Below are 14,211 nucleotides of genomic sequence, written 5' to 3'. Positions count from 1 at the left end.
CAGAAATGGGATTAGTTATGTAAACATTCCAATATTGTACAGTAATTCAGGTCAATTATTAGATCATTCATGATCTTATTGAATAGTGGTACAGGCTTGAAGAATGATTGACCTTGCTATATATTTTTTTGCTCTTGCTAAGTGAAAAATAGTGTATTTTTGTGCTTTGAAATGTAACTCAAAGGTTCAAAAGTCCAATTTAATATCAGAGAAATGTATACAATATACATCCTTTAATTCTTTTTCTTCACAGAGAAATGGCCCAAAGTACTCCCCCCTCCTGCGCGTAAGCAGCAGCAAGGCAATGATACCCTTCCTTCCCACCCCCAGCAAAAAAAAGGCACACCCACTACTGAGCACATGCATGAGCTAGGTGATAGCAAAGGCACAGACCTTGTAGTTACCCCAAAGTCTATCGCATTTCATTTGGCAAACCACATGTTCTCTCTCTTGCTAATAAGGAAGAGGGAGGTGTCCCCTATTTTCACAGCGGGCAGGAGACATAACAACAACCCGCTGGTTTACGATGTTTAAAAAGTCCATTTCGTTGCTTTTTACAAGCTCTGTGCCTGAAGATAGCAAAGATCTCGGGTCCTCGGGCCCATAGTGAAACATTTTCCGGCCTCCAGGACGACACACAATCCGCCCATCCCCAAGATCATAGGCTTTCAAACATGAGGCGGATTCTCAGGCCAAACCCTTGGCATGCCGAACCACAATGGCCGGTTCTGAAACCCCGAGAACGGGACCCATTCCCACAAAGAACCAAAGTCTGCATGTAACTCCAGGTCAGGGTCTTCAAAAGAACCCTGAAAGGGAAAAATAAAGATATTAAAGATGGAAATAGAGCTGTGGTGCATGGCACAACTGGCAGGTGTGTTTACAGACATTTTTCATCTCCCTCTCCCAGAGTAGAGTGCCCTCCTGCTTCAAATTATCTACCATTGTCCCTGTACCAAAAAAGACCAAGCTAACTTGTCTGAATGACTGGCATCCTGTCTTACTCATCTCAATAATGAGCTAATGCTTTGAGAGGCTGCTCTGCAGCATGCTACCGCCCACACTGGACCCCCTACAATTCGCCTACCAACACAACCGATCAACAGACAATGCAATAGCCGCAGCTCTACACACCATCTTTACACATCTGGAGAAGAGGGATGCTTATATGAGAATGCTTTTCTTGGACTACAGTTCAGCATTCAACACCATAATTCCACCCAGACTCGACAAGAAGCTACGAGATCTCAGCTTCACCCTGCCTTGTGTAGCTGGATCCTGGACTTCCTGTCACATTGCTGGCAGTTGGTAAGAGTGGATGCCCTCAATTCTGACCCTCAACACAGGTGCCCCTCAGGGTTGTGTACTAAACCCCCCCTCCTTTCTCTCTGTATACCCATGACTCTGTCCCCACCCACAGCTCCAATCTGCTAATTAAATTTACTAATGACACTACACTGGCCTAATCTCAAATAATAATAGAGAGTAAGTCATTACCCTGACACAGTGGTATCAAGAAAACAACCTGTCCCTCAATGTCGCAAAAGCAAAGGAGCTGGTTGTGGACTACAGGAGAAATGGACACAGGCCAATCCCTAAAGATATCAGTGGATCTGGGGTTGAGAGGGTGAACAGCTTTAAGTTCCTTGGTATAAACATCACCAAGGATCTCACATGGTTTGTTCATACGGCTATGTGATGAAAAAGGCACAAGATAGATAGATAGATACTTTATTCATCCCCATAGGGAAATTCAACATTTTTTCCAATGTCCCATACACTTATTGTAGCAAAAACTAATTTCAAAAAGCATTAATAATAGCTTTTAAAAAGTTCTTAAGTAGTTTACTTAAATACATTGAGTCCTAACCCCGGCACTTTAACATATCTTACTCCTGACGGTTGAATTGTAAAGCCGAATGGCATTGGGGAGTATTGATCTCTTCATCCTGTCTGAGGAGCGTTGCATCGATAGCAACCTGTCGCTGAAACTGCTTCTCTGTCTCTGGATGGTGCTATGTAGAGGATGTTCAGGGTTTTCCATAATTGACCGTAGCCTACTCAGCGCCCTTCGCTCTGCTACCGATGTTATACTCTCCAGTACTTTGCCCACGACAGAGCCCGCCTTCCTTACCAGCTTATTAAGACATGAGGCGTCCCTCTTCTTAATGCTGCCTCCCCAACACGCCACCACAAAGAAGAGGGCGCTCTCCACAACTGACCTATAGAACATCTTCAGCATCTCACTACAGACATTGAATGACGCCAACCTTCTAAGGAAGTACAGTCGACTCTGTGCCTTCCTGCACAAGGCATCTGTGTTGGCAGTCCAGTCTAGCTTCTCGTCTAACTGTACTCCCAGATACTTGTAGGTCTTAACCTGCTCCACACATTCTCCATTAATGATCACTGGCTCCATATGAGGCCTAGATCTCCTAAAGTCCACCACCATCTCCTTGGTCTTGGTGATATTGAGATGCAGGTAGTTTGAGTTGCACCATATCACAAAGTCCTGTATCAGTTTCCTATACTCTTCCTCCTGTCCATTCCTGACACACCCCACTATGGCCGTGTCATCAGCGAACTTCTGCACATGGCAGGACTCCGAGTTATATTGGAAGTCTGATGTGTACAGGGTGAACAGGACCGGAGAGAGCACGGTCCCCTGCGGCGCTCCTGTGCTGCTGACCACCGTGTCAGACCTACAGTCTCCCAACCGCACATACTGAGGTCTATCTGTCAAGTAGTCCACTATCCAATCCACCATGTGAGAGTCTACTCCCATCTCCGTTAGTTTGTGCCTTAAGATCTTGGGCTGGATGGTGTTAAAGGCACTAGAGAAGTCCAGGAATGTAATCCTCACACCACCACTGACCCCATCCAGGTGAGAGAGGGATTTGTGCAGCAAATACGTGATAGCATCCTCCACTCCCACCTTCTCCTTATACGCAAACTGAAGAGGATCCCGGATGTGCCTGGTTTGTGGCCTCAGATTCTGTATTATCAGCCGCTCCATGGTCTTCATCACGTGCGACGTCAAGGCAACAGGTCTGAAGTCATTCAACTCCTTTGGTTGTGGTTTCTTTGGTACCGGGACAATACAGGATGTTTTCCACTGTCTTGGTACTCTTCTCTGCTCCAGGCTCATGTTGAAGATGCGCTGTAGTGGTTCTCCCAGCTCAGTCGCACAGGCCCTCAGTAATCGTGGGGATACTCCATCCGGTCCGGCCGCCTTGCTGGTACAGATCTTCCTCAGTTGACCTTCCACCTGTGCAGCCGTAATCCTGGGCGTGGGCAAGGTCTCCTGTGAGTGGCTATTTTCCTGTGAGGGAAGTAAGAGGGAGGACGAGTAGAAAGACAAGCCTGGTGTGGAGTTCTGCGGTGAGGATGAGATTGTGCTGTCGAACCTATTGAAGAAGTTGTTCAGCTGGTTCGCTTTCTCCACATCTCCACAACAGCACCTCTTTCAGCTCAGATGGTTGAAGAAGTTTGGAATGCCCCCCCCCCTCCAAATTCTAAGAACATGCTATAGGGGCACAACTGACTGACTACATTACTGCCTGATATGGGAACTGTACTTCCCTTAATCGCAGGACTCTGCAGAGAGTGGTGCAGATAGCCCAGCCCATCTGTAGATATGAAATTCCCACTATGAAGTACGGGAAATGGTACTGCAGCATAAAAGCCAGGACCAACAGGTTTATACAAGGGGTGATTGATAAGTTCGTGGCCTAAGCAGTCAATTTTAGAAAACCTAGCACATTTATTTTTCAACATAGTCCCCTCCTACATTTACACACTTAGTCCAGCGATCATGGAGCATATGGATCTTGGACCTCCAGAAAGTGTCCACAGCATGGGTGATTGATAAGTTTGTGGCCTAAGGTAGAAGGGGATGAGTTATACAGCTCTCATTACATGCACATGCAGTTCAACTCTTTGAGTGATTATGCAGAAAGTTTGAAGTTAACTCATCTCCTTCTACCTTAGGCCATGAACTTATCAATCACCCATGATGAATTATTAACTGATGAGTTATTAACTTTGAACTTTCTGCATAATCACTCAAAGAGTTGAACTGTGTGTGCATGTAATCTGTTGGATTCTTTCTTTTCACTTAACACCTCCCAGCTTCTCACTTCATTCCCTCCTCCCCCAGCCCCCCAGTTCATTCCCTCTCACGTATCACCTGCCAGCTGATACTCCTTCCCCCTCTCCCCACTTTCTTATTCTGGCTGCTTTTCTCCCTTCCCCTTCAGTCCTGATGGAGTCTCTTGACCAAAAATGTCGATTATTTCTTCCCCTCCTTGGATGCTGCTTGACTTGCTGAATCCCTCCAGCATCTGCAGAATCTCTTGTGTTTATGATTTCAAGGGCATTAATTTTAGGACGCACTGCAAAATTGTGGACATAAGGACTTCAGAAAGGGTAAGATGAGGAAACACATACCAATCCTCTTCAGGGATCAGAAGTAGAATTCCTGGGAACTTGAAAAGTTTCTCTGAGGATCTATATTGGGCCCAATATATTGATGCCGCTACAAAGAAGGCAAACAGCAGCTATATTCATTTGGTGTTTGAGGATATTTGGTATGTCACCAAACACACTCACAAATTCCTACAGATGTACCATGCAGAGCATTCTAACTGGCTGTATCACTGTCTGGTTTTAGAGTGGGGGGAGCTACTGCTCAGAATCAAAATAAGCTGCAGAGTTGTAAACTCAGTCAACTCCATCATGGGCACTGACCTCTATATTATCCAGAACACCTTCAATAGGCAATGCCTCAAAAAGGCAGCATCCATCATTAAAGGCCCCTGTCTACCAAATCATGCCCTTTTCTCATTGCTACCTTCAGGAAGGAGGTACAGAAGGCTGAAGGCACACACTCAATGGTTCAGGAACAGCGTCTTGCCCTCTGCCATCTGCCATCTAAATGGATATTGAACCCATGAACGCTATCTTATTACTCTTTTTATTTCTAGTTTTGCACTACTTGTTTAATATATATACTTTATTTCAGTTTTTTCTCTTACTTTTAATTATTGTACAGCTGCTGCAAAGACAACAAATTTCACGACATATGCCAGTAATATTAAACCTGATTTTGATTCTGAAATAAGATCATCTTAAAATAGCAATATAGTGGTGGGTGGAGGGAGAGAATTAAATTGAAAGAAATATATCCTTAGAAGCAAGGTGATGAACCCAAATCTACATCTTCAGTGAGCATGATGTGTCCAGGCATTTTCTGTAAAGTGATCAAGCACGTTAATTAGGTCAATGTAATTATGCCTTAAGTAGTTACAGATGTGCCCTAAAGGTGCAAAAAGAACTTGTTTCCTTCAGTTGTTTAGATGCCATTTATTAATCTGCAATTTGTTTTTACAGGGGCTGTTTCATTACAACAAGACTGCCTTGGAAGAATGTCCTTAAATTATATCAATTCACCAAAGATGAAAGGAGATACTTCTGTTGTTAATAAAGTTGCAAAGGTGGAGAATGCAGAGCTATTTGGAAGTTTTAAGGGTGACATTAGTCCTACTGAATTTGAATCTGGTGCTTATCTCTGGTCTATGTTGCTAAAAAATTATATTGAAAATCACAACTTGTCCTTAATCTGTCATGTTGTGAATGATGAATCTTTGAATGCAATTCAAACTCTAGGGAAGAGTAAGTTTGAGAATGTGGTTAATTCCTTTCCTGACCAGCTGATGGTGCAGTATGCTGAAGATGTAAAAGCTTACGAGGAACTTCCAAATTGTATTCAACAAGTGCTTGGCATTCTCAGGAATGGATCTCTGGCACATGGAGGGCAAATAGAATTGCTACTTTTGCACTTGGAATCAACACTTACAAATTTTTGATTTCAAATGGGAAGGATACATTTTCATCTCAGAATCAGGGTCCAACTTGAAATCCTGATGGCATAAGTACTAAGCTGTGAAAGTCGATGCTGCTTCAATTTGAAGGCTGGTATTTTCTCCAGCCTTCAAAACAAAGAATTGCGATTGAGAGAAATTTGAAAATGTAATGATACTGTACATGGCTAGAGAAAACAGAATGTATAATGTATGATAGTTTATACAGTATTTTGTAAAGTAATGCTTTTGAAGAGAGTTCTTTGACCTTTATGATTGTATAAACTCTAAATTTAATCCTGTTTGGAAATCTATGTGTAATGAACTCATCATTTGCACAGTTAGAGTTGTTAGTGCAATTTAAGTAGATGTTTGTATCACTGTTCTTGTATGTTCTGATCCAGTTTTGATGATACAAGAATCAGACCATAGAAATGGTTAGATTTACTTTGCGTTGTTTTACTTCAATCCTAAAATAACTTTAATAGTACTTTCAGATTTTCAGGTAAGAATTTGTGTTTAGTGTAACTTTTTTTATTCCTGCTCCTATTTCATATGTTCTTACGTTCCTTTAAAATGAGGTCTCATCTCAAAGCAGTAAAGCTTATTCCAATATCCTTCCCCCCCCCTCCCCCCCCATGTCACTTTGAAGAGCAGCTTTCGATCAATTGGGTTGCTTTCTCTTTAACTTATTTATATTCTCTTAACCTTGGTACCTACCAAAGGTTAATGAATAGAAATTTTCCAAAATAACCCTGTTTCTGTATAGCAACATGTATTTGTCGCCTAACTGCTTTTCTGTGCAATCAAAATTAAAAATAAAAATACTGCAGCTAAAAACAATATATTGGAAATGCTGAAAAGTCACTGACTGGTAACGCTGTCTTGCTGTCTTTCTTCAGATGCTACTTGACTTGATGCTGAGATCAGTCTTTGTCTTTATGCTGCATTGGATTCAGTCTTTGTATAAGGCCTGAAATCTACCAGGTATTTTTTGCAAATGAATCTGCTGCCTATGTTTAGAAATTTTATGAAAGATTGCAGAATTGTATTTTGGTAAATCTTGTGTGGCTTTCCTTAATGACTCTAAGCCTCCAACAAAGCAGTTCAATGTTACAACAAATTTTCTAGTAATTTCCAAAAAAACAAGTAAGCAGCATATGTACAGGCTTCTATTACAGGTTAATATCTAAGATCACTGACTTTTTTTCTGAACCCAAACAGAACATGTATCATTAAAGATTATTTAATTAAACCATAAGACATAGAGCAAAATTAGGCCATTTGGCCCTTCAAATCTGCTCTGCCATTCAATCATGGTTGATCCTTTTATCCCTCTGTAACCTTTGAGGCCATGACCAATCAAGCAATTATCAATCTTCACCTTAAATACATCAAATGACAAGGCCTCCACAGCTGCCTGTGGTAACAAATCCCACAAACTCACCACTGTTTGGCTAAAAAAAAGTCTCTACATCTGTTTTAAATGTATGCCTTTATATCCTGAGGCTATACCCTATTGTCCTTGACTCCCCCACCATTGGAAACATCCTTTCCACATCTATTCTGTCCAGGCCTTTCAGCATTTGAAAGGTTTCAATGAGATCCTCCTCAGCCTTCTAAATTCCAGTCAGTACAGGCCCAAAGCCATCTGACATTCCTCATATGATAACCCTTTGATTCTCAGAATCATCCTTGTGAACCTCCTTTGAACCCTCTCCAATGCCAGCCCACCTTCTCTTAGCTAAGGAGCCCAAAACGGTTCAGAATACTCAAGGTGAAGTTTCCCTAATAAAGCTTCAGCATCATATCCCTGCTCTTATGCTTTATTTAAATGCTTAATTTTTCAATGTAACTGTGGAAAAAGTGTTCACACAATGGAATGCTCAAAGAGTAGAAAAACAAAGTAACTGCACATACTAGAAATCTAAATTTTAAAAGAAATGCTAGAAACATTTAGCAGGTTATATCTTTCATTAAATTTAACCATATAACAATTACAGCACGGAAACAGGCCATCTTGACCCTTCTAGTCCATGCCGAACCTACTCCCACCGACCTGCACTCAGCCCATAACCCTCCATTCCTTTCCTGTTCATATACCTATCCAATTTTTTTTTAAATGACAATATTGAACCTGCCTCTACCACTTCTACTGGAAGCTCATTCCACTCAGCTATCACTCTCTGAGTAAAGAAGTTCCCCCTCGTGTTACCCCTAAACTTTTGCCCCCTAACTCTCAACTCATGTCCTCTTGTTTGAATCTTCCCTACTCTTAATGGAAAGAGCCTATCCACGTCAACTCTTATCTATCCCCCTCATAATTTTAAATACCTCTATCAAGTCCCCCCTCAACCTTCTATGCTCCAAAGAATAAAGACCTAACTTGTTCAACCTTTCTCTGTAACTTAGGTGCTGAAACCCAGGTAACATTCTACTAAATCTCGTCTGTACTCCCTCTATTTTGTTGACATCTTTTCTATAATTCGGTGACCAGAACTGTACACAATACTCCAAATTTCGCCTCAACAATGCCTTTAGGAAAAGGTATAAAACAAACATACTTTAAGTATCCCCTTGAGTGAAATTCCATATACATTCTAAATCCTCATCTTTGGGCCACAGCTGTGCATTTAAAACAGTAAAGGTTTTCACTCCACAAGATTCAAGATTGCTTAATGTTATTAAAAGGAGAACAAAATAATTGTTACCTCTGAATCCAATGCAACATAAAAGTTAAGGAGCATAATAGTAATAAACTTACAATAAAATAAATACATAAGATATCTTCTATATATTGATTTTATGTCCATAAAGTGATGCTAGGCTGTACATAAGGTGACTGACAGGAAATAACAAAAGTACTGAAAAGAGAGGGTGAGCAGCCAGAAGTCATGGAACATTATTGGTACCAATGACAGGAAGAAAAAGGGAGGTGATCCTGAAAAAAGAATAAGAGTTAGGAAAGAAACTGAGAAGCAGGACCTCAAAGGTAGTAATCTCGGGATTGCTGCCTGTGTCACGGAACTGTGAGGTAGGAGTAGAATGAGGTGGCAGTTAAATGAATGGTTGAAGAATTGGGGCAGGGGGCAAGTGGAACCTGTACAAAAGGGATGGGTTGCATGTGAATCCAAGTGGGACCAATATTCTTGCAGGTAGGTTTACTAGAGCTGTTGGGAGTGGTTTAAACTAATATGGGCAGGGGGTTGGGATCCAGTATGATAGAGCTGAGAATGAGCCAGCAGCTTTGCAAGTAGATGATGGATGTAACATAAATGTAAGGAAGAACAAGCCAATGATTTTGTACAGATGCAGACAGAGCAAAGAGGCACACAGGCAAAGAATGCAGGGCTGAAGGCGCTATATTTAAATGCGCGTTATATTCAGAATAAGGTAGGCAAACTCATGGCACAATTACTGATTGGTTGATATAATACTGTGGACATCACTGACTCGTGGCTGAAAGAAGGCCATAGTTGGGAGCTTAACATCAAAGGAATCAGAGTCAGGTTTATTATCACCAGCATGTGACGTGAAATTTGTTAACTTAGCAGCAGCAGTTCAATGCAATACATAATCTAGCAGAAAGAGGAAAAAATTAATAAGAAATAAAATGTAATAATAAACAAACAAGTAAATCAATTACGTATATTGAATAGATTTTTTAAAATGTGCAAAAATAGAAATACTCTATATTTAAAAAAATGAGGTAGTGTCCAAAGCTTCAATGTCCATTTAGGAATTGGATGGCAGAGGGGAAGAAGCTGTTCCTGAATCGCTGAGTGTGTGCCTTCAGGCTTTTGTGTCTCCTACCTGATGGTAACAGTGAGAAAAGGGCATGCCCTGGGTGCTGGAGGTCTTTAATAACAGACATTGCCTTTCTGAGACACCACTCCCTAAAGCTGTCCTGGGTTCTTTGTAGGCTAGTGCCCAAGATGGAGCTGACTAGATTTGCAACATTCTGCAGCTTCTTTCGGTCCTGTGCAGTAGCCCCTCTATACCATACAGTGATGCAGTGATTCTTGGTATTGAAAGAACAGGCAGAAAGGCATAGGCGGTAGTGTGGCTCTGTTGGTAAAAGATGGAATTGCAACTTTAGATAGAGGAGAGATAGGGTCAGAGAATGTTGAATCTTTGTGGGTGGAGTTCCTCTTGACCTCACCTACCATTCCAAGAGACTCCACATCAAACACACCATTCTGCACAACATCTGTCATCTCCAAAGGGATCCTACCACCAAATACATCTTTACTTCATGCCCCCACCCCCACCATTCTCCACTTACTTCAGCGATTATTCCCTGAGTGATTGCCGTGTCCATTTGTCACTCCCCACTAATCTCCCTTTTGGTATTTATCCCTGCAAGTGTGAAAAATGCTACATCTGCGCATTCACTCCCTCACCTCCATTCAGGACCCCAAAACAATACTTACAGATGAGGCAACACTTCGCCTGTGAATCCTTTGGGGTTGTCTATTATTTCCAGTGCTCCCAACGCAGCCTCCTTTACATTGGTGAGACACAATGTAGACTGGGGGACTGGTTTGTCGAGCACCTCTGCTGTATCTGCCAAAGGCAGTATTTCCCAGTGGCCAACTATTTTAATTACTGTTAAGCCATGTCAGCCCATGGCTTCCTCTTATGCCAAGGTGAAACCACCCTCAGGGTCATTCCATCTAGGTAGCCTCCGACCTGATGGCATAAACATCGATTTCTCCTTCTGGTAATTTTTTTCTTCTGTATTTCTTTCCCCTCTCCCTTCTTCTTGCTCTCTTACCTCTTCTGATCTGTCTAAATCACCTCCCCTGGTGTCCCCTCTTCCTTTTCCCCCATGATTCACTCTCCTATCAGATTCCTTCTTCCACCCTTTATTTTTTCCACCAACCTGGCTTCATCTGTCCCCTTCTAACTTGTCCTCTTTCCCCTCTCCCCAACGTTTTATTCTGGTACCTTCCCTCTTCTTTTCCAGTCCTGATGAAAGGGTTCAACCAAAAATATTGACTCTTTATTCATTTCCATTGATACTGCTTGACCTGCTGAGTTCCTCCAGCATTTTGTGTGAGTTCCTCTGGATTTCCAGCATCTGCAGAATCTCTTGTGTTTAAGGCCAGGTATCTACTTGTAGCTTTCAGGTAACAGTTAAAAATCGTATTTAAGCTTCTTTCTGTAATGAATGGCTAATAGTAAGGCTGTAGAATATGAATGCCCAGGAGAATGGACTACATTAAAAAAATAAATCTAACTAACAAAGTTGAGCAAAAACTGCCAGTTGAATTACCATAAGTTGGAAATTTGCATTAAGTCCTGAAGAGCAAGATTAAGGAAAACCCCAAGGCATTCTACAAGTATATGAAGAGCAAGATGAGCAGTGTGAGAATAGGACCAATCAGGTGCAGTAGTCGAAATGTGTGCATGGAGTCAGAAGAGGTAGCGGAGGTACATAATGAATACTATGCTTCAGTATTCAGGGGAAAAGACCTTGGCAATTGTGGGAATGACTTACAGCAGATTGAAACGCTTGAGCATATGGACATTAAGAAAGAGGATGTGCTGGAGCTTTTTAAAAGCATTAAGTTAGCTAAGTCACTGGGACCAGATGAGATATACACCAGGCTACTGTGGGAAGCGAGGGAGGACATTGCTGATCCTCTTACGATTGTCTTTGTGTCATCAATAGGGACGGGAGAAGTACCAAAGGATTGGAGGGTTGCAAATGTTGTTCCCTTGTTCAAGAAAGGGAGTAGAGATAACCAAGGAAATTATAGACCAGTGAGTCTGACTTCAGTGTTGGGCAAGTTGTTGGAGAAAATCCTTTAAGACAGGATTTATGAGCATTTGGAGAGACATAATCTGATTAGGGATAGTCAACATGGCTTTGTCAAGCATAGGTCATGCCTTCTGAGCCTGATTGTATTCTTTGATGATGTAACAAAACACATTGATGAAGGTAGAGCAGTGGATGTAGTGTGTATGGATTTCAGTAAGACATTTTGCTTACTTTGCTGAACAGTTAACTGTCGGCTAACTATTACTTGGATTGCACTACCTGTATGTATAATCTATATTTTCATTTATATTTATCATTATTATTGTTATGACCAGAGAGACAACATCTGCCGGAAGTAAATTCCTTGTATGTGCATAGGTACTTGGCGATTAAAGTCTGATTCTGATTCTGATTTGATAAGGTTCCCCATGCAAGGCTCCTTTAGAAAGAAAGGAGGCATGGGATCCAAGGAGACCTTGCTTTGTGGATCCAGAATTGGCTTGACCACAGAAGACAAAGGGTGGTTGTAGATAATTCATATTCTGCATGGAGGTTGGTGACCAGTGGTGTTCCACAGGGATTTGTTCTGTGACCCCTCTTCTCTGTGATTTTTATAAATGACCTGGATGAAGAAGTAGAAGGGTGGGTTAGTAAGTTTGCTGATGATACAAATGTTGGGGGGTGTTGTGGATAGTGTGGAGGGTTGTCAGAGGTTACAGTGGGACATCAATTGGATGCAGAACTGGGCTGAGAAGCGGCAGATGGACTTCAACACAGTGGTTCATTTTGGTAGGTCAAATTTGAAGACAGAATATAAAATTAATGGTAAGTATCTTGGCAGTGTGGGGAGTTAACGAGATCTTGGGGTTTGTGTCCATAGGACACTCAAAAGCTGCTGCGCAGGTTGACAGTGTTGTTAAGAAGGTGTATAATGTGTTGGCCTTCATCAATCGTGAGGTTGCATTCAAGAGCCATGAAGTAATGTTACAGCTATATAAGACCTTAGTTTGACCCTACTTGGAGTACTACATTCAGTTCTGGTCACCTCACTACAGGAAGGATGTGGATACTATAGAGAGAGTGCAGAGGAAATTTATAAGGATGTTGCCTGGATTGGAGAACCTACCTTATGGGAATAGGTTGAATGAACTCAGTTTTTTCTCCTTGGAGTGACGGAGGATGAGAGGTGACGTATAAGATGATGAGGGGCATTGATCTTGTGGATAGCCAGAGGCTTCTTTCCCAGGGCTGAAATGGCTAACATGATGGGGCATAGTTTTAAGGTGCTTAGAAATAGGTACTGAGTGTATATCAGGGGTAAGTTTTTCACACAGAGAGTGGTGGGTGTATGGAATGCACCGCTGACAGTGGTGGTGGAAGCAGATGCAACAGGGTCTTGTAAGAGCTCCTTATATAGGTACATGGAGCTTAGAAAAATAGAAGGCTAAGCGCTAGGGAAATTCTAGACAGTCTCCAAAGTAGGTTACATGATTGGCACAACCTCATGGGCCGAAGGGCCTGTAATGTGCTGTAGATTTCTATGTTATATGTTCTATGTAGTATGAAGGTGGAGTTCCCCATTGTTACTTTGCAGGAGTCCACAGATGGAAAAGTCAGTGGGATGGTGAATTAAAGTGAAAGGCCACAGAAATCTCAGGATAACTTATGCAGATTGAACACCACTCTGTGTTTAGTTTCCCCAGTAAGGGAGGCCACTTTGAGAACATTGAATGGAACACAGTAGGACAGAAGTTGGGAAATACACTGCTCCTTTAGGTGGGTGGTTGGAAATGGGGTCCCTTTATGGTGGAAGAGTGTTACAGCACCTTTCTTGTGCAGAGCATTCTCTAATGCTTTCACCAGGAATTTTATTTGGCACAATCTACATTTACAAACTGAGAGCATGGATCCCAAATTACCTGGTGGATAGCTAGATGCAAGAAAGTGTCATTCAATATGTCAATAAATCTTTTGGCATAAAGAGCTCATGGTAGTGCCCTTGTCAGCCACAGATGTACTGCATTAATTCCAGGGATCCTCTTGTTGCAAGTCTACTTGCTTTGATCACTACAGTAGAATCCTAATCCAAATGCACTTTCATCTTAAAAAGTTCTGTGTGCTAAGTAGATTAATTTATCTGTAAAATGGCAGATAGGTAGATACATTTCTTTGATGGTTGTGTTAATGCTACACTATCCTAGTAAACAAATTTTCCAAGTTGCTCCATTCTGCTTGAGGATATTGAAAAGCAAAAATCCACAGATGCTGGAAATGGTCTGAATTATTAATTGCCTTTCTCTTCCACAGATGCAATTATGCCTTATGAGAATTTATTCAACATTACTTTCAGCAGAACTTAAGGACTGTTTGTTTGTGAGAACTATAATTGTGGTCTAGTGCCATGTGTCCTTTATAGATTTCTAATTCCCAACTCTAAAATAAGTTTTATTCATTTACTTTAATTTGTTCATTTCATCCGCTCAGAATTTTATCATCTAACTGCCCAGGTTTTATTTTGAGACGGCATGCTTATAATAATGCAATTTATGTGATGTACTGAGTTGTCCTCCATCATCAAATAAA

General features: G+C 41.5%; 1 protein-coding gene across 1 annotated transcript in view; it reads left to right on the top strand.

The window, feature by feature from the left end:
- The window catches only part of slf1 (SMC5-SMC6 complex localization factor 1), a 151,666-nt gene extending 144,962 nt beyond the window's left edge, over positions 1 to 6,704 (top strand). The window contains exon 16 of the mRNA XM_073066417.1: positions 5,392 to 6,704. Coding sequence (XP_072922518.1) covers positions 5,392 to 5,867 — 476 coding nt within the window. The 3' untranslated portion in view covers positions 5,868 to 6,704. The remainder of the gene's footprint in view (positions 1 to 5,391) is intronic.
- Positions 6,705 to 14,211: the final 7,507 nt, after the last annotated feature.

This window comes from Hemitrygon akajei, chromosome 2, assembly GCF_048418815.1.
Source record: "Hemitrygon akajei chromosome 2, sHemAka1.3, whole genome shotgun sequence".
NCBI classification, from domain to species: Eukaryota; Metazoa; Chordata; class Chondrichthyes; order Myliobatiformes; family Dasyatidae; genus Hemitrygon; species Hemitrygon akajei.
This window is presented reverse-complemented; position numbering and strand designations above follow the sequence as displayed.